Source organism: Oryctolagus cuniculus, chromosome 6, assembly GCF_964237555.1.
Source record: "Oryctolagus cuniculus chromosome 6, mOryCun1.1, whole genome shotgun sequence".
In the NCBI taxonomy this organism is placed as follows: Eukaryota; Metazoa; Chordata; class Mammalia; order Lagomorpha; family Leporidae; genus Oryctolagus; species Oryctolagus cuniculus.
The window spans coordinates 158,683,911-158,708,759 of record NC_091437.1 but is presented as its reverse complement, the minus strand read 5'-3'; the positions used below and the strand labels follow the sequence as shown (position 1 = coordinate 158,708,759).

Genomic DNA, 24,849 nt, shown 5'->3' with positions numbered 1-24,849 from the left:
TGGGCATGCAAATCCACCATGTGTGGTCAGCGCCCTGCAGCCCACATACCACTGGGGAGGCAGGCAAAGCCAGGCAACCAGAAATGGGGCCATTCTCCCTGGCCCTGAATGGTATCAGGCCCTGCACCTCCCGCTCAGAGCCTTCCATCAAGTGAGAACCAAAGTGAATGCCAGGTGTGGGCGATGTGCTGCGGGAGACCAAGCGTGGACGCTGCTGTAGGCCTGGCCTGGCCTCTGTGATGGGGCAGATTAGTGGCTGAGTTTTCTCATCTGTGAAATGGAAGGAAACCCCTCCCTCGTAAGGCTGTGATGAGATTCAAATGTCCTAACATCTGGAGGGCTCTTGCCACACAGGAAGCCCTTGGTGGGAGGTCCCTTTGCAGCTTAGAGAACCAGGGCACACAGAGGCCTGTGCTCACACAGCCACTGCCACCTGCTCCCTTATGACTGCCTGGCCCCAGGGGAAACAGCCCTAGCAGGGGCTCTGTTCTGCATCCCAGCAAAGTCTCAAGTCATAGCTTCAGCCCTGAGAATTAATCAGCCCTGACCTCTGCCTCCCTTACTTACAACTCAGGGGTTAACTGGAGACAAGAGCTTAGTACCAAAGGCTTCAACTCTCAGAAGCAGAACACCGAACCGCTACAACTTCCCCCAGCTAAATCATAGCTAATAAAACCTTTCACATGTAGAAGATGCTTGCAAGCTCTGAGCCTGCTTCGTGTACACCCGCAGTCAAAGGGGTGCTGCGCACCTACTAAGAGCCAGCGCCTCCTGGGGCCCTTAGTGAACAGGTGCAGCAGCCTGGCATTGGGGAAGCAGGGACTTGGGGGCTAAGGCCCTCCTAGTGACACTTCGCTCTCAGAAACCTGAATGCACTGTGGGAGTACAAGAGCAAGGCAGAAACAAAACCCCATGTGCGTGTCCCTGGGGTCCCCATGGCAAGATGCCCAGACTCAGGGCCACCTCAGCTGGCACAGCCACGGGGAAGAAGAGCCCAGTGCGGGCGCCACAGCTCATCCAAACAGGAAGATGCCCTCAGGCAGATCTGCAGGCAGGCTGGGGTGGGAGTGGCAGGCAGCTCCCTTGGGGACGCAGAGTTCTGACAATTTTCCACCCCCTGCCCTTGACCATACTTCCAGTTCCCGTTGACATGACGAGAAGTCACTCGCTGGGGAGGGGAAGGGGGCAGGCCTGGGGCACATTTAAGTACATCCTTCAGAAGGTTCTACGCAGGCACTTCAAAGAGTTCATGGAAAATGGAAGCAAAAGATAACTTACTTTTGGTATGAGACAAAACTGAAATCCATGCATACGTGCAATCTTCAGAAAGTTGATGAAAAAAAGTCATAAAAAAACTATATATGGATTTCAAAAGGTTTTTGCCCTACCATAAGCTTATATTTAATCCCACTTTACACAAACCTTTGGTGGTGCCTTGCTAGGAAGCCACACGCAGGCTGCCCTTCCCACGCTGGGTGTCTGCCCGTATTCCCAATTTCTAAAACACTTGGGGACAATGCTTCCTGGGATCTTTTGGAGAATTGACAGAGATGTTGCTTAGCAACAGCTCAGCCCCCTGCTCCATTCTGACAGCCGAGATTCAATAGACACCAGTTCTTCCCGTCTCGTGGCCTCCTGAGCGTATGTCCAGTCCTGAATTCCCAGAAGACAGAGCCAGCAGAATTCCCAAACACCACCCAAGTTCACTTCTCTGTTTCAGCTGGGGAAATCAAGGCTGAGAGAGGTGATGGCAGGAGGCTGAGGTCCTCCTCCCTGGGTCCAAAAACGCTGACGGGAGAACCACATGGCTTTCCCACACTTCTTTGGTATACCTAGAAACACGCCTTACCGGCCGCTTGCTCTCTGTCTGAGAAAACCAAGCTGAAGTTCGAGGGACAGGAAAGGGGGTGGGACTGTAAGACCCCACCATCAAAAGGAAGAAGACAGCCGTGGAGACATACACAGGGAATGACCACAGATCTTGGATCTCCGGGTTGCAACCAAACTATGCATTTAGTTTGTCCTAAGGGGTTGCAGAAGTGTGAGGAAGCACCCCAAACGTCCACCTCAAAAGGCCAGGGAGTGTGAGTGCTTGGTGCAGCGGTTGAGCCCTGCTTGAGACACCAGTGTCCCACACCTGAGAGCCTGGGTTCAAGTCCAAATCCACTCCCAGTCCCAGCTTTCTGCTATTTTGCACCCTGGTAGGGGGTGGGCAGTAAAAAGGCTCAAGCAGTTGGGTCTCTGGCCCCATGTGGGAGACCTGGATGGAGTTCCTGGCTCCTGGCTTTGGCCTCGCCCAGCTTCAGCTGTTGCAGGCATTTGGGGAAATGGAGGATGGACAGAAGATCTCTGTCTTTCAGATAAGAAGGAAGGAAGGGGAGAGGGAGGGAAGGAGGGAGGGATGAAGGGAGGGAGGAAGGGAGGGAGGGAAGGAGGGAGGAAAGGAGGGTGGGGGATTAGGCCTGTGCACTTGGGAACCCATATTGGGTCCCAGGGTCCAGGCGTGTGGACTGCTAAAATAACACACTCTATGGTCTCTAACCACAGAGCCCAGTGGCAGTGGGGGTAACACTCTGTCTCCGTGGCGCTGGGCTGTTGGTGGCTGCCCCTGGGTGGGGACGTGTGGGCACCGCTGACATCTGCTCGGCCTCCGCAGGTTTTTACTCGCTATCTGTGAGGCACAGGCAGGTGAAGCATTACCGCATCTTCCGCCTGCCCAACAACTGGTACTACATTTCCCCGAGGCTCACCTTCCAGTGCCTGGAGGACCTGGTCAACCACTACTCTGGTAAGGAACCCTCGGTGAGGACCAGAGGCAGGCGCCTAGCTACCTGCCCAGGGGCGCCAGCAGGCAGGCCTGTGCCCGGCTCATCCCCAAAATGCCTCTGATTTACTCCTGCTCCCTACGCATCTCAAAGCCGCCCTCTTCCTACCTGTAAACAGGCCACATCAGCAAGCCCCATCCCCACAACCACAAGCACGCTGCACTTCCTGCCTGCCGTGGGCCCTCCGGGGCTTTGCTCCACAGTGCCACTCATTTCCCCTTTTCTTGTCGTGGCCAGCAGCAGCCCAGCTCCTCGATGAAGCCCCAGGGGAACGACTCACGCACACGCTCCCTAGCCCCTGGATGTGGCCCAGTTAGTCCCGTCCTGGTCTGCACTGCCCACCAGCTCTAAGACTAGGGACTGTATCTCTCTCCTTTCTGAGTCCTTCCTGCACCCAGGGCCAAGGTCCAGAGGTTCCCAGGCTGCCTCTGCCCCAGACACCCGGGGGAGGGGACACAGCAGGGTCAGAGAAAGAGTGGAGTCGGACGGTGGAAGGCTTGGGCACCAGCCCTAGTTTGAACGCTGTCCCCATAGGAAAGAGGTCAGTGCTGGGCATTTGGCTAAGTTTCCAGAGACTGGCTGGGAAGTGCCGTGTTGATGTCCCAGGTCCCAGGTCCCAGCTGGGCAGGTGCTGGCGGGGTCACTGCCTCCTGGGGCCTCCCTCCCTTTACTGGTGGAAGGCAGGTACTCATTGCTCCTGTCTCCCAGGGGTGCTGAGGAGTCACAGAGGGAGTGCGGGCAAGGGGCTGTGCAGGGTGCCAGGCACACCAGCACCAGCACCCACCAACTGGCCTCAGCTTTTCCTTGGGCAGGACTTCCTCCTCGCACCTCCTCTGCTCAGGCAGAGGAGGCGAAGAAGCAGCTGCTCTCACCCCTTCCGGGTGCCGACCTCATGCTCCTGGGGGAATTTGTTCTTTAGGCTCTGGGGTCGTGAACCAAAGACATGAAGGGTATTCCAAGGGGGAAGAGCCTTGCGTTGTCACGGCTGCCCTACGAGAAGCAGCAGTGATAAAGAGATCTAGGTGTGGCCAGAGGCAGGGCCCAGCTGGCATCCGGCTGTGGGAGACCCTGGCCAAGGTCCTCCACCACCCAGAGCTGTGTTCTCCACTAATGGAGGGTGGGTGACCGGCCACACGGGTCCTCTAATGTATCCAGCCAAGCCTGGTATGTGCCAGATGCAGAAAAAATGATATCTAAGGTGGTTCCTGGGATACCCGAAAACCCAGCAGCTCGTTAAAAATGAAAGAGGAAGGGAGTCCTGGAAACAGCCCGTTTTTACTGGGTATGAGCACAGGTTGTTTGTGGTATTTGGCTTTTAATAACAATCATCAAAGTGATGTGGAGACCAGAAGTTTTGCATACACTAAAGCAAACATGAGAAGGCTACTGCCCCAGCAAAGTGCTGACAAACCGGGAAGGGAGGCCACCAGGAGGCCGGGTCCAGAACACCTGCGTCCACCTGAGGCACTGCATGGGGGGAGGATCTCACCCTCAGGCCCCAGCTGTCGCGTCACTCAGCGGTCCCAGTCATCAGTTGACCTCGGCAGAGGTCCCCAAGTAGAAAGAGCAGAGATTCTTCCTGGAGGCACTGAGTCAGAGATGCAGAGCACCAGATCTGGCACACGACCTCGTTTTGCAGGTTGCTTTCAGTTCTTGTGCTTGTGCCTTTGGGGAGATCGCCTAACATCTCAGAACGTCGTCTCTGCCTCTATAAATGGGGATTAAATGCCTCTGCAGGCGTGGTGCACGGGGAAATCCTGGGTGCCTAAAAGACTTCGTGCACGGAGGTTACTGAAAGAGTGGAGGCACAAATATGGCTGGGAGGAGAAAGGGCAGTGGCCTGGGGACGCTGACCCCGGAGCTCAGGGAGTGACAGCAGAGCGACCAGGCCAGCAGTGAAGATCGGGCTACGACACACTGGTGCGTCCAGACCCAGACCCAGGGGGAGCGCCTTGCTTCTCTGCCTCAGAAGCTCTGCGTCGCTCATAGACCAACCGCCCGACTCTGCGTCAATGAAATGGGTTTCGGTCACATGGTCACATGTTCCGTCCCCCAGCAAGTGACGTGACCCTGGACGCCTCAGTTTCCTCAACCCCAAATGGGTCTGGAAAATTCCACTGCACCAAGTAGACGTGGGCCTCAATGAGATGGAGGGGTGAGGCTGGCTCAGCCCTCGGCCTGTGCTACCAGCTTATAAGGCAGAGTGCTTGTGCTCCTGGCAAAACAGGGCCTTAACCTGTCCCAGGTGGGACACGTGCCATGAGCATGCCAGGACTGTGCATGGCCGAGCTGACTCTGCCAGTCTGTCTCTCACTCCATCTGCCTCACCTCCTAACCTGGGAGGTCATTTCAATTTCCAGCCATGACAGGCAAATTATTTGAGATTCATATCCAATTATGCTTCCCACTGACCTCACCGTGCCACCTCATCTTTTTCCTGAAAGGCCCCATGTGGGTGGACCCTTGAGTCCCCGGGGAAAGTCCCACTGCACCCACGGAACGGGGCATCGTTGCCCGATGGGCTGGTGTGCTTCTCGGGCTATAGTTTCCTTCTGTTCTTTGGCAAATCGGGTGGGAGGGGGAGGTGGGAGGGATGTGGCGCTGAAAGCAGTGACAGGTGGGCTCCAGGAAGCGGCGGGGGCAGGGGTTTCTGTCCTGCTGGAGACCAGGGCACTGCACGTCTGTGGTCCCTGTGCTCCTGGGGTGGGGGGCAGAAGCAGCCCTGGGCTGTTCAGGCTAAACCAGGGGGCAGAGTTTCTGCACCTGCTCTCAGACACCTCTTTCCCACAGGGACCTGGGCTCCCAGACCCGGAGGCCTTGTCTTAATGTCCCTGGGAGCTCAGCTCTCTCACATGAGCCAAGGAGACAGAAATGGGTTCGCTCAGTTTCCTCTCTCTCCGCCCGAGTACATGGGGTAGATGGAGATTTCCTTCCCTCTGTCTTGGGCCCCGTGCTCTCTTCTGCCTCTGGATCATTGCTCCCACCTCCTTCCCTGCGTCTTTTGCGCTCCTGTGCCCTCCTCACTGCCACCCCACCCCCACTGCCTCCCATGGCCCCCTTTCCCTTGCTCCTTGACTCCCGTATTTCTGTTTCTTTTCCCTTCCATTTCCTTTCCTCAGCAAGGCCGCCTTGCTGAGGCTCACCCATGGGGCCAGGCTGCCGCTGCAGTCACCTGTCACCTCATTCGCCTCCACTGCCACGGAGGAGGCGAGGTTCAGAGGTCCAGGGTCATGCCGTCCCATCGGGCACAGCCGGAATTCACACGCAGGCTGAGCTGCTCTGGACCCTGCACCCTTCTCCGTGTACAAGCACCCTCAGGGCATCTTAATGCTTCTCAAAAACAGGGCGGCCTCACTCGCAGCCTCACCCCTGCCTCACTGGCTGCCTCGCTCCCACCTCACTCACAGCCTCGCCCCTGCCTCACTGGCTGCCTCACCCCTACCTCACTCACAGCCTCATCCCTGCCTCACACACAGCCTCACCCCTGCCCCTGCCTCACTTGCTGCCTCACCCATGCCCCTGCCTCACTCGCTGCCTTGCCCCCACCTCACTCACAGCCTCACCCCTGCCTCACTTGCTGCCTTGCCCCTGCCTCACTCACAGCCTCACCCCTGCCCCTGCCCCACTCGCTGCCTCACCCCTGCCTCGCCCACAATCTTGCCCCTGCCTGTCAGGCTTCATTCTGACCTTGGCTCAGGGAGCTGTGCTGGGTAGGGTCCCAGGCCTCACTCCAGGCTGGCTGTGGCATCCTCAGAGCCCCGGGCCCACTGTCTGCTTCCCTCCCCAGAGGTGGCTGACGGCCTATGCTGTGTGCTGACCACGCCCTGCCTGACGCAAAGCACGGCCGCCCCGGCAGCGAGGGCCCCCAGCTCGCCGGTCACCTTGCGCCAGAAGACTTTCGACTGGAAGAGGGTATCCAGGTGTGTGTGTGTGTGTGTGTGCATGCGTGCATGTCCGCCACACACTTGGGAGCACAAAACAGCATGTGAGGCTGGCACAGGCACACCATGGCCAGTGTCAGCTGGCCCTGCCGAAACCTGGGAGCACCGGGGCAGGTACAGACCCCTGGGAGGCCTCCTGCAGCCTATGGCAGCTCTTTGCCACGCCCCTCGGTGCCATGCTTCCGCCAATGTTTACTGAGTCCGACACAATGTTAACAGGACATCTTCCCACTGAGATACGTCACTCAGCTTCTATATGTGAGACTCCCAGAGAGTCACATACAAGTAAATTTTGTGAAAATTTAATTTAATATTATTTAATCCCATTCACGAAGTTTAAGCACACTAGTAAAATTCTAAAGTTGCTTAATTTATGATAAGGAAAAAACACCTCCCGCTGATTTGTTCTGTTTATCCGATCATCAGCCATCACATGTTAAGGGCTATCTGTACTTTGGGGCTGGTGGGTTATCTCATTAATTAATGCTCATCCAGACACATCATTGTCAAAGTCAAAGGAAATCAGAAACCAGAGTTGCCTGGGAGATGTGCAACTGCTCTTCCTGTAAACACAACAGAGAAACCTTCACTGCTGGTGGACGTCTGAGCCTTGTGAGGGGCGGTGGCTCAGGCCCACTGGCGAGTGATTTGCCCAAGGTCACGCAGTGCCCCAGTGCTAGAACCAGAAGAACAGCAGGTTTGAGAAGCACTAACCCGGCTCCCCTCTTCTCTTCTCACTCGCATGTCCTCACCCTCTCCCCCCCTTTTCCCAACTTGCAGACTGCAGGAAGACGGTGAGGGAGCCGCGAACCCCCTCGGGATGGACGAGTCCCTCTTCAGCTACGGCCTTCGGGAAAGCATCGCCTCCTACCTGTCCCTAACCAGTGACGACAGCGCCCCCTTTGACCGAAAGAAGAAAAGCATCTCCTTGATGTACAGCGGGAGCAAGAGGAAGAGTTCTCTGTTCTCCTCGCCACCCTACTTTGAGGACTAGCCAGACAGCAGACAGTGGGGTTCACGCCCACAAGGCACTGAAGTTCCAGCTGTCGCCTGGGGGCAGAGCAGAGTTCCTGGATCTCTGGGGCCAAGAGAAGCCACATGGAGACTCCAACTCTCCTCCTCTCTATCCACATCATGACCAAAGGAGCCTCACAGCACGCATGTGACGTCACAGCATGTTGAACTGTGATGGGACAGGGCCATGCACGTGCACACGGTGCAGGTGGGCAGGACACAGACATGCGCCAGGCCCATTCTCCAGCAAACCCCAGGCGGCCACACTCTGAGGGAACACGTGCACAGGAAACCCTGAGAGGAAGACAGATCAAAAGCTGCCATCTGGCTCTGCACATGCAGCCCTGCAGGGAACTCCTTAACCCAGGGGATGCATCGCTTCAGTCTAAGGGAACTCCGTGACACTACACACCAGCCCAAGGGACACGCTGGCCTGAATCAGGAGACGCCTTGGGCATGCTGGGTAAAAGTCAGAGGGCCTCTGTGATGCTGACAGGGCCAGGCAGATGGGAGAGAGGGGACAGCTGGCGGGGAAGGAGCCCATGGGGCTGGAACCGCACAGGCTTCTGTGCTATCGCCAGCCATGGCTTGCAGGGCACAGAGAGTTACCCTAGGCTGCCTGGATTTTTGCTGTATTAATGCATCAATTATTCCTGCATAGCCACTCGAAGAGGCACCAAGTTAAGTCCCCGTGCAAGGTGTCAGGCCAAAAAAGAAAAGAAAAAAAAAAAAAAGATGGACAAGTCCCAGCTCCTAATGGAGTTGCTGACAGGGAGACAAGTGTCCAAGCCAGTAATACGCCGAGGAGAGTGAAGAAGAGAAACTAACTCATGGCTTAGGATGGGTTTGGATCAGGCAAGAGTGACACAGGAGCGCTCGTTCAGCAGGCCCTCGGGGGTGCAAGGGCCGGCTGCACTAAGAAGTGGCTGGTTCTGCTTACGAAAGGCAGCTGGCGAGGTCCAAACAAGCCTCTCCTTCAGTCTTACTCTAAGCAAGGTCTGAAGTCCACGGGGCTACAAACGCAGAGCTCCAGGAAGGAGGGGAGCCCGAGTGACTGCATCCCGTCCCTATCACTGTGAGAGACCAGAGAGACAGAGGCTGTCCTGCCCAGGCCCTCCAACCAGATCCTGCTGAGAAGGAAGGAGCAGAATACGTGACTCGCTCCCCTCCGTGTCACGGGGACTCGGGGGGAGGAAGGCGTGCGCTGTGGTGTCCCCTGCCGTGGGAGAAGCCCGGCTACTCCTGCCAGCATTCTGCAGATCCCAGCTCACCCCGGCTGCAGTGTGCAGCCATGCCTTCACGTGGCCCTGTGTCCCGGCAGGCCTCAGGCGTTTATGCACGGGGACATCTGTGGTCTTGGCAATCACGGAGGGCTGTGTCAAGGGGACCAGTCAGCGTGTGGGAGACGAATGTAACCTGGGGACTCCGCCTCCCACCGCGAGGCCAGCTGCTGGCCAGAGCCGCCTCCAGATGCCTGCACAGCGTCTTGGGCCTTGTTCCCCACTGTGGGAAACGTGACTGAGACACCAGGGAAGCACTCAGAGGGACTTCCCAGTGGGAAGCATTACACTGTATTAAAGCCCGTATTTATTCCCGATGAAAATAAACCTAATGCGTATTTAAGCCTTGGAAAGCGGGGAGAGTGTCTAGGGTGAGGTGGGAGGGAGGTTCAGGAGCCCTGTGGGTTTGGGATTTTCAAGTCAGGGCCAGCTGGACAGAGGGGCACAACTTCTCCAACACCACAGGAGACTGGCTGGGAGGCACAGACTGTGGGAGGCTTGAGGGCGAGCTCGCACACTGGACAGCACACCCTGAGTGACGGCCATGAGAATTCTGCGTCTCCCTAGACTCTTCACACCACCTGTGACACCTGCCCTGTCCATTCTTCCCAGAGATTCTTGGGACCAGTGCTTTTCAGACTCTGCTCTAGGTGCCAGGCTGCAGCAATGAAAGCCACAGGAGGCTTCTGGGACACGGCACTGACGTCACCCAGAAACGAGAAGCTGTCCCACAGGAGGGAGTGCAGTGCAGGAAATGGCGGGGTTCCATCTGAGGGTGCTCAGGAGGGGCTCCGAGGAGAGGCCTGAGAGGCGAGCTGCAAGCAGGCATGCAAAGACCGGGAAGTGCGCTGGAGGCCGTGGGCACAGCATGGCCGTCCCTACAGGCAGAGCGAGAGTGCAGGCTGAGGGGTCTGCAGGAAGAGGAGTGGCCAGGGCTGAGGGAGGCGGAGGAGGTGGGGAGAGGAGGCAGACAGACAGGTCCAGCAGGGCCTTCGCTAGAGGGCAGGGGCAGGTCCACGCTAAAAGAGCTGGGAAGCCCTCAACAGGGGAGTGGAACCTTCTCACTCACGGGCTCGATTTAAAAGGGCCACATCAGCTGCCTTGTGGCAGACGGGGTCTATGCACACAGCTCTGTGTTGTCTACTTGCTACAGCCTTAAAGCAAAGGGCGCAGAGGGTTTGAAGACAAAGCCACGGGAAACCTGAGCAAGAGGAAAACGTGTTGTATTCTGAGGCTAAATGGAATTCAAGGGGGAAATAAGTTACATCGGAGCAGAGAGCTGCTGCAAAAGGAACCATACATTAAGACAATGTAACGACTGCCATCTAGTTAATCAACAGTTTCAAAAGGTATCACACAACTAGTACAGAAAGAAACAGCTATGTAATCTTACTTGGAGACTTTAACACACAACTGTCAGAAACTAATGGATTAAGCAAAGGCACACAAACAGCTAGATTTTGACAACACTGTTTAACTTTGCTGCCCACAAATGGAGAAGACATTAGGTCACAGTGGCTGTCCTGATACATTTCAGGGTCAGCCTCTTCCCATTCACGCTCTCTGACAATAATGAAATAAAATTGCAAATAGATTTGTAAAAGGATGGAAAAAAATCTATGACCCTAAAACCCAAAAAACTTAAAGTCCTTCCGTTGAGAAGAAAATGATAGAATAAATACTTAGAAATAAACAACCTAAGGCTACTTTTCAAATTGTGAGAGCCATAGCTGGTAAAATCACAGGCAGGGAGTTGGCTGATTAAAATACACTGATCCAAGAACAAAGAAGGGAAAGCAATGATGTCAGCCTTCAACTCCAGAAGCTAAAAGAACAAGGAGAAAGTGGAGGAGAGTCACAAAGGGAGGGCGTCAGTGAAGCCGAGTTCTCAAAACACAGCCACAGAGAAGCCAGAGAGCTGTGAAGACGCGGCCTGTGCAGTAGGAGTAATACGACAGACAAAACACACACAGGCGTGGCCAAGAGCGCCAAAGGCAGAACAGCAAGCAAATGCACTTCTGCTCCTACCAGCCTGCAGGGGAGAGTGCCCCAAAGCCCTGAGACAGCCTAGGACGGCTCCTCCCTCCCCTCCCCTGCCCTCCCTGCTGTCTGGAACCCAGGCAAGCGGCCCAGATGCAGCTCTGCAGAGCAGGGAGCTGAGAGCAAGGCCCTAAGGGATGGCAGAGAGCCACTGAGAACAAACCAGGGCCCTGAGCAACACCTGGACACTTCTCACCTTGGGAAATGACAACAGAAAATAGAGAAAAAGCTTCTTCACTCCATAAGCTACTTTAGTGGTAGGTCTCTCTGTTAACGATATCTGAGCATTTTGCCCCAACAATTATAGAACTAATCCTGCCATTATTTGCCAATGATGAGGTATCTTCATAGAAAATCCAATGAAACCAACAGGCAAGACTTTAGAAGTGATGAGACATCAGCCAGTTGCTAAGTCAACTTATTCTTCTGTGGAAAAATTACAGTAATTTGCTAAACCAAGTCATTCCCAGAGCTGGAAAACACAACGGAAACTAAGTCACCATCCACAAAACCAACCAAACGATAGCCTATGGAGGAGCGTGCCTCGCAACCTTCACGTGTAAGGGTCCAAAACTAGGAAAAGACCCGAGGAGTTGTGGGGTTAACCTGATGTATGGCTGCAAGGCGGAACATCAAAAACACAGGGCTTCTTTTTCTCCCTAAAATTAAACAAAAAAATTCCACGAAACTAATCTTATAGTCCCAGAAGGAATATTAGAAAAAATTAACTTATTCTAAAATACATACGGAAGCCTCAGAGCCCATGAACAGCTAGGGTAATTTTGAGCCAAATAAGCCTAAGGGAGGCGCTCACACTAGGAGAGCTATTGCCCAAACAACAGAAAATAGTGTTCTGGCCCCCAACCACCGTCTTCCTCCACGTCAGTTTAATGGAATGTGGCACGGTCTCAGGCACCCTTTGTGAACCAGGGACTCTCTGAGCGTTAAGGAAGTGCTAGGAGAATTACACTTCCATCAGGGTGACAAGCAACTCACAGGAGAAGTGAAATAAGAAATGTCAGAAAAATGCCAAGGGTGTAAGACAAGACAGAATTCCTGAGAACTGCTCCCTGACGTGCTGTGGCGTTTGGATCTGCTTGTCCCGGTTGAGACCTCTGCTGAGATGTCATTGCTAACGTGATGGCAGCACGAAGTGGCGGGGACTTTCAGAGGTGTCTGGGTCATGGGGCTCTTCTGTCACGAAGGCATTGGTGTAGTTCCCAGGGGTGGGTGAGCTGTCCCGATGTGGGTGTTACAGCTCCCTCTGCCCTGCCTCTGCTCGCACAGTCTTGCCTTCTGCTTTTCGGCCACACGTGGAGCAGGCTGGAGGCCCTCGCAGGAAGCTGAGCAGATGCTGGGGCCCTGACCTTACATTTTTCAGCCCCCAAGAGCCAAAATCTACCCCTTGTCTTTCTATAAAGTGCCAAGCCGCTGGCCTCCTGTCACAGCAACAGAACACAGACTGAGGCAGGGAGTCTCTTCACTAAGGTGACCTTCCCTCTGCTCTGAGAACAGGGGGAAGGGCTGGAGGCCTGGGAACTCAGCTGAGCCTGGGGGCAGATCCAAGGATGGTCCAGGTGGACACCGCATGTGCTGCCCACAGTGTAGACTCAAAGGTGCCGGAGAAGGCATGGCATTTCCTAGGAATGCTGCAACCAGTGAGCCTGGAGTGTGGCATTCCAGCGGGAATGGAGGTGGAAAGGGGACAGGAAAGCCTAGCTTGAGGCCAGGGGTTCACCCCAAGGAATGTGGAACTGGAGCAATGCCGAAGGACGGCGAGGGTCCCAGAGTCAAACCACAGAGGACATGATCCCAAAGTCTTCTCTCAAAACTGAGCCCACAAGGCGTGTGTGCGACAAGTCACCCTTCAGCCTGTGCCCCGTCCCCCAGGTCCAGGGAAGCAATCTGGGACTTGCTTAGTTTGGAGTTGCTGTCTCTTGTGAGGGAAGTGGGGAGCTTGGATTTCTCGAGTTCCTGTGGTGTGCAGGACACTGCAAACTCTAAGCATGGCAGCTTGCTGTGACCTTGGGAGACGGAACCCACTGCTTTGATTTCACAGGTGGAGGATGCAAGGTGGAAGGTTTGTCCAAAGCCAGGACAGGACTCTCTGATCATAGGCCTGAGAGACCCCTGGGAGAACCTCAAGTTCCTGAAGAAGCAGTCTCATGTCTTTAGGTTCTAATCTCTGCCAATAGTTACCTGCTGTGTGCTCTTTGGCAGGTCATGGAGCCTCTGTGCCACTCAGATTTCTTACCTCTGGACTGAAAAGGGAGTAACGGCCACATGCCAGTCAAAGTGAGGATCTGGGAGATAAGATACGGAAGCACTCTGAGGACCCAAATGTACTAAACAAACAGATGAATAATCATCACCGTAGAAACTCCTCTTGACTGATGTTGTCTTAGCAGCTCCTGCCCCAAGATTCACAGACTTTAGATTCTACTCCCAGATAAACTGCCAACTGACACTCACTCCCCAAACATCTGCCGGGGAAGAGCACATTTAATAACCGCTAATATACTGAAGTATATTTGTCCTTTCATTCCCAAGTAATTTCACATGCATCCCAAGGGCTGCCGGGAGCAGTTGGGAAAGCTGCTTCCAAATGACTCAAACAGACGGGAGGATTTATTTTTAAATACACTGCCATTTGTTAAAACAGATTAGTTTTTGAAATTCCCCAAACACCTAAACCCTGAAAAAGAAAAATCTGCCTTCTGGGCCTTTTGGAAGATGCTTCTGGCATCTTCTGGGTCCTAGTGAGCGCCTCGCTTCCAAGAGGACTCTGGAGAAGTTCCTCCAGGATTAGCGCAACACGAAGGTCTGTTGTCAACACCACACCTGGGAGATGTTTGGGCTCAAACCTCTTGCCATTAAGATGGACCCAGATGGGAAAACACAAGGGGAGGAAGAAGATGCTGGAATGTCTGAATGCTGCCACGTGCACGTGCCCATTTGCTGCCCTGCTGGCCATGTTACCTGGAGAGCGCCTACTGTCAGATTGCTGGGTGGGGGCCTCAGGGCCCTGTGGAGAGCAGTAAGGCATGTCGGCCCCTGTTCTGCTGCAGTTTAAGGTCCGTGAGGGAGGCCAAGCAGGCCCAGCATCCTTATTCACTGGCGGATACCATGATAAACGCTGTGCAGGAGGACAGGCAGAGGCTCTAAGCTGGAGGTCCAGAAGACTTCTCTAAAGGACAAGCAGGGCAGGTGCTAGGATGTGGATATGGGGTGAGCATGTCCCCAGAGGCTCAGGCGTTGCAAGTGTGTGCCCAGGATGGCAATGTGAGAGGTGGTGGGCGTGGAAGAGGGCCCACTGACAGTGAGGTGTTGGGGGTAGCGTCCTCGGAAGGGATTCAGTACCTGTGGGACTCTGAGTTGGTGCCCCGAGAGGACTGTTGTAACGGAAGCCGACCTCTCCCTGACTTCCTGTCCCACCACGGCTCTATCCCTTTGTGTGCTGTGACGTCATCCATCACGGGGTCTTCCCCAGAGCCCAGCCAGTCCAATGCCATGCCTCTAGGCAGAATAAACCTCTTTTCCTTATGTGGTACCTAGCCTCAAGTGTCTTGCTTTGCTTACAGAAAATGGACCAATACATCACACAACGAGGAGAATGAGAGAAAAGTCTTCCATGCAAAGAACACGTCCTGTGCAAGGGGCCTTCAAAAAGTCTATAGAAAATGCCTGTTATGAAAAAATCTACATGTGGATTTCAATAAAAAGTCTGCATCAAAATAAACTCAGCTTTCAATTCCATTTTCCATTCACTTTGTGAAATACCCTTGTATAAGGCACAACACAGTATGGCCCCCAAGGGACACGACTGGGCCCTGCGGCTGAAGGAGAGGGATGGAGTGGCAGGTGGCACTGCCTTCTGTTGGAAATGGTGACAACGCTGACCTCAGCTAAGTTATGCCCAAACAAAGACACTTCTCCCACCTCCTTCAAATCAAGCGCTTGAACTCCAGAGGTTGTGCAAGACTGGGGTGCAGCTAAATGGCCTTGGACTTGCTGGCCAGTCACTGAGGAACTCAGTTCATGGTGTTGACTTCAGTGGTTCTCCATCTTTCCTCTGTTTAGGTTCCTTTCCAGTCTCCTAATTGCTTCCTTGATCTCCAGTGTTACCCCTCTTAAATTCACTTTTTACCCAGCCCTACGAGCAGTGGTCCTGAAGTGTAGCTCTAAGCTTCTTACTTGCTTAAAAATCATTTGCCACAGAGCAATGTTCTAGCAGTACTGTTTACAACAGTCGAGTGGTAGATACACCTCATGTGCCCGTCAACAGATGAATGTGTGCACGAAGTAAGCTCCATATGCAGAATGGAGTAGTATTCAACTTTAAGAAGGAAGGAGATTCTGATCCGTGCTACCCCAGGCATGAACCTGGAAGATGTGATTCCAAGTGAAGCAAGCCAGACACAAAATGTTAAATATTGTATGGTTCCACTTACATGAGGTACCCAGAATGAGCAAATTTGTAGAGACCAAAGAAGAAAAGAGGTTAACCGGGGCTTCAGGCATTGGGAGAATGGAAAGTCATGTTTCATTGGTATAGGCTTTCTGTTTGAGATGACGGGAAAGTTCTGGCAATGGACAGTGGTGATGGTTGCACAACCCTGGAAATGTACTTAATGCCACTGAACTAGACATTTACAATCGTTAAAATCCTAAGCTGGAAACAAACAGTGAGCAGTCATTGAGCAATGAATCTCCCTCTCTCAGGGTAACAATCCAAGTATTCGGGGCAGGTGGACGCCTCTGTGCCTGCACACACTGGCTGCCAGGACTCCGGCCCTCAATCTTCTTTCCCAGGACTTGGCTGACAATTAATGCCTCCACAGCATTCATCATGTAGCTACGCCATTCCCACTCCAGGGAAACATTCCTCCATACCCCCTTCCTTCTCTGACACTGGACTGGGTCCTTCTCTGTGACCCATCCTAAGATTCTCTTTTAAATTACCCACTTTAAGTGTTTGTCCCCAGCACTCGGTGACTACATACTTCCCAAGCCCGGTGGCATGTAGCATTTATCATGGCTTGCCAGAATCTAACACAGCACACCTGGCACAAATTAGATACTCAATAAAATCAGGAGCTAATCAAGGACAGAACAATGGATCCCAGGCCAGCTAGGTGATTTTTTCCATCCTAATTATTGCCATTATCAAGATCACTGTATTATCAGCATCACTGTCATTGTCATCATCACTACCATCCTCAAAATCACCATCATCATCACCATTATGATCAACAGCATCATCACCATCATCATCGTTTAGCAGGCACTGCAGACCATCCGGTCCATCCAGTAGGTTCCTGCCTGGTTAGTTCTAGTCTTTGCCTCCATTCAGACCACTAAATCCTCACGAGGAACTCCCAGGAAACAGACATTCCAACCTCTCAGAGTCACAGCACTTTAGACCCCACTCCATGTAGTCAGGGGAGCTTCGGCATCCTGGAGGCACAGAGCCTGGAAAGATGGCCACGAGCAGAAGCCACAGCACAAAGGCTAAGGGGAATCCAGCAACTAAGCCAACTGGTCTCAAGGGGCAGAGGAGAGGAGCTGTTCACCCAAATCTTCAGTAAGACTGAAGAGAGAACCTGTAACTCACCATCAGCACGGCTCTCCGGAAGAGTCTGGAGTCCTTGGCACTGGCTGTGAGAAGGTGGATGCTGGCCACGTCAGCTCCACCTCGGTCTGCTGCCAGGGATACGCGCCGAGGGTCCCCACCAAAGGCTCCGATGTAGGTCTGCACCCAGCTCAGAGCTGCCACCTGGTCCAGCAGTCCCCAGTTGCCAGTCACTTCGTTAGATCCTTCAGAAAACAGGAAAGCCTTTTGTGATTTTGCACAACCTCGGATTTAATAATCATGGTGCTATCTACACCAGGCACATGGCTCCTGCAGGGGCCCTGGGTTCTTATCCCCACAGGTCAGCACTGTGGGTTCCAAACACAGTCAGTGGCAATGGGAAGAATGTGGCCTTCCAACCCAAACACACTCAGGTCTCAATGCCAGCTTCAGCCAGCACTGGCTGGGAGACCTTGCCCATGTCCCTGCACTCTTGGGGCTCTGCTTCCCCACTGGCAGACAAGGGCAGTTGCTGGAAGGCTGGTCGATCACAGCCATGCGTGTTCAGCCCCACCACCCAGCTCAGCACACCTGCTGGGAAGGAGGCGATCCTGTCCCAGGTTTTTGACTCTGCAAGTGGCTTCCATGACAACAGCCAGCCCAGGGTAGAGCCCTGGATTCCACTCCTCCCCACTGTCCCATCTGCTGTGGCCTCCAGCAGCACACACAGACCTGATCTCCCTTTCCTTTCTCATAAAGTTCAAAACTGAAAACGCAGCACTGTTTTTAAATGAAACATAAAAAGACATAAAAAGAGTGAAGCACAATTGTGCTCTTCTCCTTGGCTTTTTAGGACACCCCATGACCCCACCCCCTGGGGGACCCCTGAATTCAGTGGGTCATTTCCAACTGACTGCACTACCTCCATTAACTTCTCCATCACACCTTGAAAGAGCACACCTCATTCTGATCTCATCTGAGGTCCACATGCTTTTCTGGCTGTGCCAGGAAACCTCATCAGATTCCACGGCTTCATCAACAATCACACACGGGTGACTCTAGGGTGCAGATCAACTGCTCAGACTGCCCCCCAAGCCCTGCACTGCTCGCAGTTCTCCACCATGCACCAAAGTTATAATGAACAGGATTCAGTTCCTAGCAAGAAACTGTTCACAGTTTCCCTATTTCCCAAATAGAAAAAACAACAAAAACAAAAAAGCTTGCGTCTGAATTCCCAACCTTGCATTCTCCGAGCTGAAGAGCGCACCAGCTCAGAGTGCAAGAAAGACACAATGAGTCTTCCAGCCGTGGAGGCTTCTGGAATTTCTTCAAGTGCTTTTCATGTTCTGGGTCTGGTGAAGCCATTGGCACAGCACGGTCCTCACTGCGGCCTTTTCGGCATTGTGTGTGTGCTCCATTTGTCAGGGTGAACGTGTCTGTTTCCCTCAAGGCCTAGGCAGCCCAGGAAAGCAGGGCGCCAGCTGAGCAGAGCGAGCCCTGTGAGTCTGGGACGTGACCTCCACGGCCTGCATTTCCAGCAACAACAAATGGGGATGTCGCTGCCTCTCACTTGCTCTCTCAGTGTCCCCACTACATGGCAACCTGGGATGCAAATCCTAACTCACAACCAAACTCTTAGTCCTAACTTTCAACCCAAGTCAACAGATACTTGGGGAAGAATCTCTAAGACGTGCACTGTAAAATTTGAGTGCCCTTTGTTGTGGAGCTTTCTCTGCTGTGAAAGCCTGAGGAACTGCCTCGTCACTACCGCATGAAGTTGGAACTTCTCGGCTTTCAGGCCCCTAGGATGTGCGCTCCTCCTGTCTCTTCGGTTTGGGTTCCCAGCACTGCCCAGGGGCCGCTCATCACATCCATGTTCGTTCTGCACTCGCTGTGTGCTGAGCTCCGGTTCCTTGTATCCTCAGTGTCCTGCACTGGTCCCACCACCCCAGTCCTGTCACACGCACTGTGCTTCTACTCATGAGCCCGCTGCTTGGCCCCAGAGGCAGGGCACTGCAGAGGGCTGTGCCCTACTGGCCAGAAGCTTCAGCCACTGGGGGCACAGACGTGTGAGATTCCTGGACCTAGTGCTGACACCCTTCTCCACCCATCCAGTGCCCTACTCTGCCCTGCACCACCAGTCTCCTACGCTCTGCGCAGGACCATCCCACAAGCTGGTTCTCACCTGCCCGTTCTACTTCCTCAACCATCTGACAGAAGACCCTTAGCAAAACCCAGTCTTGGCGATGGGCGTCAATGGAAGGCAGCAGACACGGTGCTGAGTGCCGTGTGAGACCCTGGTGTGCTTCCATTTTCCCCGTCTGTGAAAGGGGGATTTCACCAGAACGTGCCTCAGGCGGCTGCCACAATGATCAAATCAGTTGACATCGGTAAAGGGGGCAGAACTCCTCCACCTGGCACAAGGCATTAAAGAGGATTTTTTCCCCCTTAAATAAAATGAAACAGGTGTAGTTCTAGCAGCACCTCAGCAAGGCCCTTAGCAAGTTCAGGCCTGTGCGCCTGTGACAGGGTGCCCCTGGGGCAGGGTCCGTGCCTGTTCCTCTGCTCAGGGAGCCTGGCAGACCCTCTGGGGGTGCAGGAGGGGGAAGTGGAGCTGAGTGTCCAAGGACGATGAGGTCATGGCTGTGTGCGGTTACTGGTGGCTTCCTGGCCTGCTGTCTGGCTCCCTGGCCAAAGAACACTTCCTCTGCTCCTGCATGCCTGCTAGCCACCCCTCCTCTGTCCCTGTGTGCTGCCGCCCCCATCACTGTCATACTTTGCCAGACAGAACGTGACACGTTACAGGGTGCTGATGCTCCCAGGATCTGTCTCCAGGGTGGGATCCAAGCTCACAGAAATGGCCCCCTCCCTTGGCCCACCACACACCCTCTCACTTCCTTTCCAACTGCTCCATAGCAACAGAAGCAAGGCTCCCGGAAATGCAGGGCTTGGCTCGTCTTGTCTCTCAGAGAGCACAAGTTTGTGCAGGCAGCCTGAGGCCCAGCAGGAGTGGCTATGCGCATCTGTCCATCTCTGGAGGGATGTTCCACTCTGCAAGGCCATGCACCTGACTCAGCAAGGGACAGGGGCCCCTGCTGCAACCTGGAGGCAGCTTTGTGGCCAGAGGCCAGCCAGGAAGTGAGGATGACACAGGCATGGCCTGCCAGAGCCCCTGCCTCGGACAAGGGGGGATCAGTGGGGGAGCTCAGGTGCCAGGCACGGTTCCAGGGCCACGTTCTGTGCTCGTCTTCCACATACCTTATCTCACATATGCCGCCTTGCAAGTCTTAGCAGGTTCCCCTGACAGAGGGGCAGCTGTGATGAGGGAGGGAGGGAGGGTGTGTGGGTCTGGGGTGTTACAGGCCCACAGAGTGAAGCCACTACCCTTAGACCCTGTCCTGTTTGAAAGCAGGACGCGAGGCTGAGACCGTGGGCACTCAGAGCAGCCCAGCCCTTCCAAATATATGCTCCAGGCTGTGCTTCTCAACCGTGCAGAAGGAAAAAGGGAGGCCGCATGAGACAGCACAAGGGGGTCAGAGGGCGATACACCCACTCTGCAGGGTGCTGAGGGTGTGCACGGACAGGGTGCAGTCGGCAAAACCCACGGAACCAACAACAGGATGAGAGACCCCTAATGGTAGCTCTGGACTTGAGTGACTGGTGAGGGGTCGCGGCAGCTCCCCAGGTGTAAGAGGTGCGCCACCCGGATCATGGTGGCAGTAGTAGGGCATGCTGGGGGAAGGGCACGGGGCGCGCACGGGGACTCTGTGCTTACTGCTTGGTTTCTCTGTAAACTGAACACCACTCTGGATCCTAAAAATCCAGTAAGTAGACACAACAAACAGAAAAGGAGATGGCTGCCGCCCGTGTCTCAGGCTGCCGGGAGGAATACGTATGGTCAGAAGCCGCCCCCGGGAGCGTCCTGCCGGCTGCACGCGCCTGCTTCCTGCTGGCTTCCACGCCCCGTGCAGCTGCTGCTCTGCCCAAGTCTCCTTGCCAAACTGGCCCGCGGCAGTCCGGGGGTGGCTCATGGGCACCCAGGGAGCCTGTGCCGTGGCTCTGCCGCTCCTCTGCCCACTGCCCTGCTCCCGTGCCTCGGCTTCCTGGTTATCTGGTGAGGATGCCAATGGCTGTGGCCTCTCCCTAGGCTCACTCTCAGAAAGCCCCAGGCAAGAGCCCAGAGGGCTGGGGAAGGCAGGGCATGCAAGGAGGCCTGATAAAACAGCAAAGATGCTGTCTGTGACCAAACAAGTGTGGAACGCCAACCCTGATCTGTGTAACCGAAGAACAAGAAGCCCAAAGGGCCTTTCTAGGCATGGAAGGAGCAGGCTAAAGCATGGTCCTCCTTGTCATTGTTTGACTGCCACTTGGGACTGGGTGATTGGCCTCCTGTATGGCTCCAAGCCTTGTTATTTCATCAATGAAATGGGACCACAGTGTTGGTTCCTGAAAAACACCCTGTAAGTTTAACTTCCCTTCTCTCGAGCTGATGGTTTTTCCCTTGAGCAACATGAAGAGGCAGCACTGATTCATCAGGAATGAGGGGGCTGGATGTTCTGGAAGCTTCTGTCGCCCCCCTCCTGTCCCCCCCCACCCACAGACTGCCACTGCTGGCAGCCAAAATGAGATTCCCTTTCCGGAAGCACAGGACTCTAAACAAGATTACCCTCTGTGCAATTGTCATCTCCTGCCCCTCGGGGATGGACAGACGACATACGGAAACTTGCTCGCTCTGTCTAGAAATGCCCTGAGCCAGAGAGTCAGCCACGGCTGGGAAAACCTCCCCAGCCCAGGGTTCAACAGGATCAGCCCTGATCTCACCCCCTCGTCAGGGAAGGCACCGAGTGGTTTAACAAATCCTTGTCAACCTTGCGTTTGGGAAAGGGGAGCCCAGCAGAGCTTTCTTTAAAGGAAAGTAAACTTGTCTGGGAGTAACCTTTAATGTTCACCTAAGTCTTTCACAAAACCCAGCTACCACATTTGCTTCTCACCACCGTCTGGGATCTGTCGGACAGGGCGCAAAGCAGGCAAGCGGAAGCCATGGGCATTCTTCGGTTCCCAGCAGTGCCTGCCCCGTAACGTTCCCATTACGTCTACTGTCTTCCTATCTCTCACATCTCCCATGCTGGCCTTGGGTTGCATTTCACCTGCCTGTCCCTTGCAATACTGGAGGGCTTCATGGAACCTGAGGCTCACGCTGCATGGTCTACTCAGCCCCCCTGCCCCCACACTCACACAGGACGCCTGCTCACATACATTCGAGTGCTATCTGTCATTCTGGCCACGCTGCCTCCACCTCCCATCCATTCTTAGCACATCAGATAGTCCAGGTGGTGAAGGAGACCTTTGGAAACCAGGGGGGAAGCTCAGTCCCTTTTTCAAGGACTTTAAACCTACTACCATCTCTAAAACTCCCCACATACCATGTATTGTCTCACTCAAGTCTCACTGTAACTTTGGAAACTGAGTAGAATCACCCCCACATTACACAGGAGAAAGCTGAGACTGGGAGAAAGGAAGGTTTCTTTTTGTTTTTGTCTTAGGTCACACGGCCAGTGAATGGCAGGGCTGCCACTGATCCCTCAGATTCTGAGGCCAGTGCCCCTGCCCACTGTAGATGCTGCCTGATGCTTCCTCCACGCTTGCTGGTGGCTGGAGGGGAGGCAAAGCTGTGGCCGGAAGGTGGCTGGGTTGGTCCAAGGCTCAACCTTGCCCTGGCAGTTGGGGATGATGGAGGAGCAGGGAGCCAGGGTGACAAGCAGGTTTGTGCCCTGAAGGAAGCAGGCAGGAAAGAAAGGGAAATAAATGGGAATACTTCATTGGTGCAGCCCTTGAGTTGAGACGCACGGCCTCCCTGTGCACGGAAGGGCTGCAGTCCACTCCTTGGAGCTTTCCCAGGACAGACAGCTCCCGATGAGCCTGCTCTGCTACTTCCGAACCTTATGACCTTGAACAAGTTTCTAACCTCCTTGGGCATCCGATTCCCGCTCCCCGCCCCCGCCATCAGATAGAATCCACAGTGCACTTGGAACAGCATCAGACATGTGTTGTCCAGTGACGAGAGCCGCCTCTCTCCGTAGGCGTCGGCACTGCCGCAGGCTCTTGGGGCTGCTAGTGCCTGGACTATGCACAGATGGGCTGCCGGAGGGGCAGCAGGATGAGAGGCAGCTTCAGGAAGAAATCACGGGCACACTTGCGCTCACAGAGGGGGTCTCAGCCACAGGGACCGGCAGTCCCTGCCAACACCAGCAGCTCACCGGAACTCAGGAAGCCGAAGACGCCCACGCGGTAGCCGGCAGTGACCACGATGATGTCACCAAGAGCGGCCAGGAAGGAGCCGTCGATCTCCAGCCGCTCTTCCCGATCCCCTTCCATGGTGTTGTGGAAGAACACGAGCGCGGACGCATTGGGGACCTGTGCGGTTGGAGAATCGGAGGGGCTTGAGGCGAGAGCATGCGACGGCAGCCTTCCCTGCAGGGGCCAGCTTCTCAGCCCATCCACACAGCTCCTCCCTGGAGGGACACCTGGCTCAGGCCTGGGCTGGGCTGTGGCACCTCAAACTTTAGGCTGATGTCCTGACCCCCCCGCTGCAGTTTGGAGGCTTGGTCCACTGTGTGGTGATGTTGGGGGGAGTGGCCCTTTAAGAGGTGGGACCTCAGAGAATCATTGGAAAGGATTAAGTAGTACTGCGTTAATTCTCACAGAGATTTGCGATAGAAGGAGTAAGCCAGGCCCTCTGCAGCTCTCTGGCTTCCTGTCTGGCCATGCAATCTCTCCCTACTGAACGCGGTCCCACCTGACGCCATCTACTGAGGGGCCCCACCTAAGACCAGGCCCATGGGGCCACCTGGTCTTGGCTTTTCAGTCTGCAAACCAAGCTAAGTAAACTTCTTCAAGTGCAGTCTGCCTCTGGCATTTCATTATAGTATCTCAAAAGTAACTGATGCTTCTTAGAGTGGGACTGTTCGTGGAGAAAGAGCCCAGTCCACAGAGACCGCTGGAATGAGGTCACACGTGAGGGCTCTCACCCAGGATGCTGAGGGACTTTGGACGCAGGCAGGTACAGAGGGAAGATGGCGTGAAGGCACTGGGGGGACATGGCATCCATAAGCCAGTTCGAGAGCCTTGGAAGCAGCCACGCCCACAGCAATGAGGAGTAGTAGGCAGCAGGGCTGGTTTGAAGCCTGGACTTGATTCAGTTCTGCAAGTACAGTGTGCACAGCACTGGGCAGAACACAAGTCTACCATCTCTCTCACTGAAGAGCCCACACTTCCTTTAACACAGCCAGAGAGCTTCCACACTTTCATTACAAAGCTCATTCAGACCAGCTCGCTGTGACCAAACCTCCGAAGCTCACTGCTCGCGAGCTTGGGGACCAGGAAGCGCTGGCACCGCCACCCCTCCACGGTCCGTCAGCACTTTCAGAGTCAGACTCCAGAAACCCATCATCCCTTTTCCTCTCACGCCCTCTGGCCCTTCCCCTGCTGACGGGAAACTCAAACTCAGCACCAGGATTGCTGCAACTACTCAGGCAGACTCAGGCTGCAACACTGGCGTAAGTGGTTTCACGCCCAAAACCCAAAATCCCATCCTCCTCTGCCTCAAGAAACAGTCCATGTGGAAAGCCCCAGAGACACGTTCCCAGGGGCTCTCCCTAAGGAAAGCATCTGGGTTCCATGTTTATGGACTGATTCTGATCTCGGTTCCACAATCCCCAGCCCCCGCCGGCATCACTGGCTCGTCTCACTGACCACTGGCCACACCTCACCCCGTGCTCAGGCTGCCCTGCCTGTCACTGGGTATCTCCTTGTTCTGCTTTTCCTTCAGAGCATTAGCAGTTCCACAAATGACGCAAGATTCATTGCTTCTCTAATTATTCTGGCCCCTCCCACTAAAACATAAGCCTCCCGAGGGCAGCAGCTGTACAGAGTCCAGAGCTGTGCCTCACCCATCACACTGCCCAGCCATCACAGGTCCTTTCCAAAGATTTCTTAGAGCACCAAGTGGAGATAAGGGTCACCCCCACATGCTGCAGTGGTGAGGATGTAGGGGGATCAGATGAGGTCCTGGAGGGGCCGGGGCCCCCTCTGCTTGCTCATAGCACTCAGACCCCTACCAAGCTGACAGCGCTGGGGACGGTGCTGGATGGGCACAAGCTTCGCAGAGCACCGTGTAG

General features: G+C 54.6%; 2 protein-coding genes across 3 annotated transcripts in view; one reads left to right on the top strand and one right to left on the bottom strand.

Moving 5' to 3' along the window:
* SLA (Src like adaptor) overlaps window positions 1-9,413 on the top strand; it is a 33,784-nt gene extending 24,371 nt beyond the window's left edge. For both annotated transcript variants that reach the window (XM_070075530.1, XM_070075529.1), the window contains 3 exons: window positions 2,657-2,788; window positions 6,613-6,745; window positions 7,547-9,413. In XM_070075530.1, coding sequence (XP_069931631.1) covers window positions 2,657-2,788; window positions 6,613-6,745; window positions 7,547-7,760 — 479 coding nt within the window. In that variant the 3' untranslated portion in view covers window positions 7,761-9,413. The remainder of the gene's footprint in view (window positions 1-2,656; window positions 2,789-6,612; window positions 6,746-7,546) is intronic.
* The window catches only part of TG (thyroglobulin), a 229,798-nt gene that overhangs the window by 77,939 nt on the left and 127,010 nt on the right, over window positions 1-24,849 (bottom strand). Inside the window, exons 40-41 of the mRNA XM_051844054.2 lie at window positions 22,930-23,086; window positions 16,715-16,917 (exon numbers count right to left, since the gene is read on the bottom strand). Coding sequence (XP_051700014.2) covers window positions 16,715-16,917; window positions 22,930-23,086 — 360 coding nt within the window. The remainder of the gene's footprint in view (window positions 1-16,714; window positions 16,918-22,929; window positions 23,087-24,849) is intronic.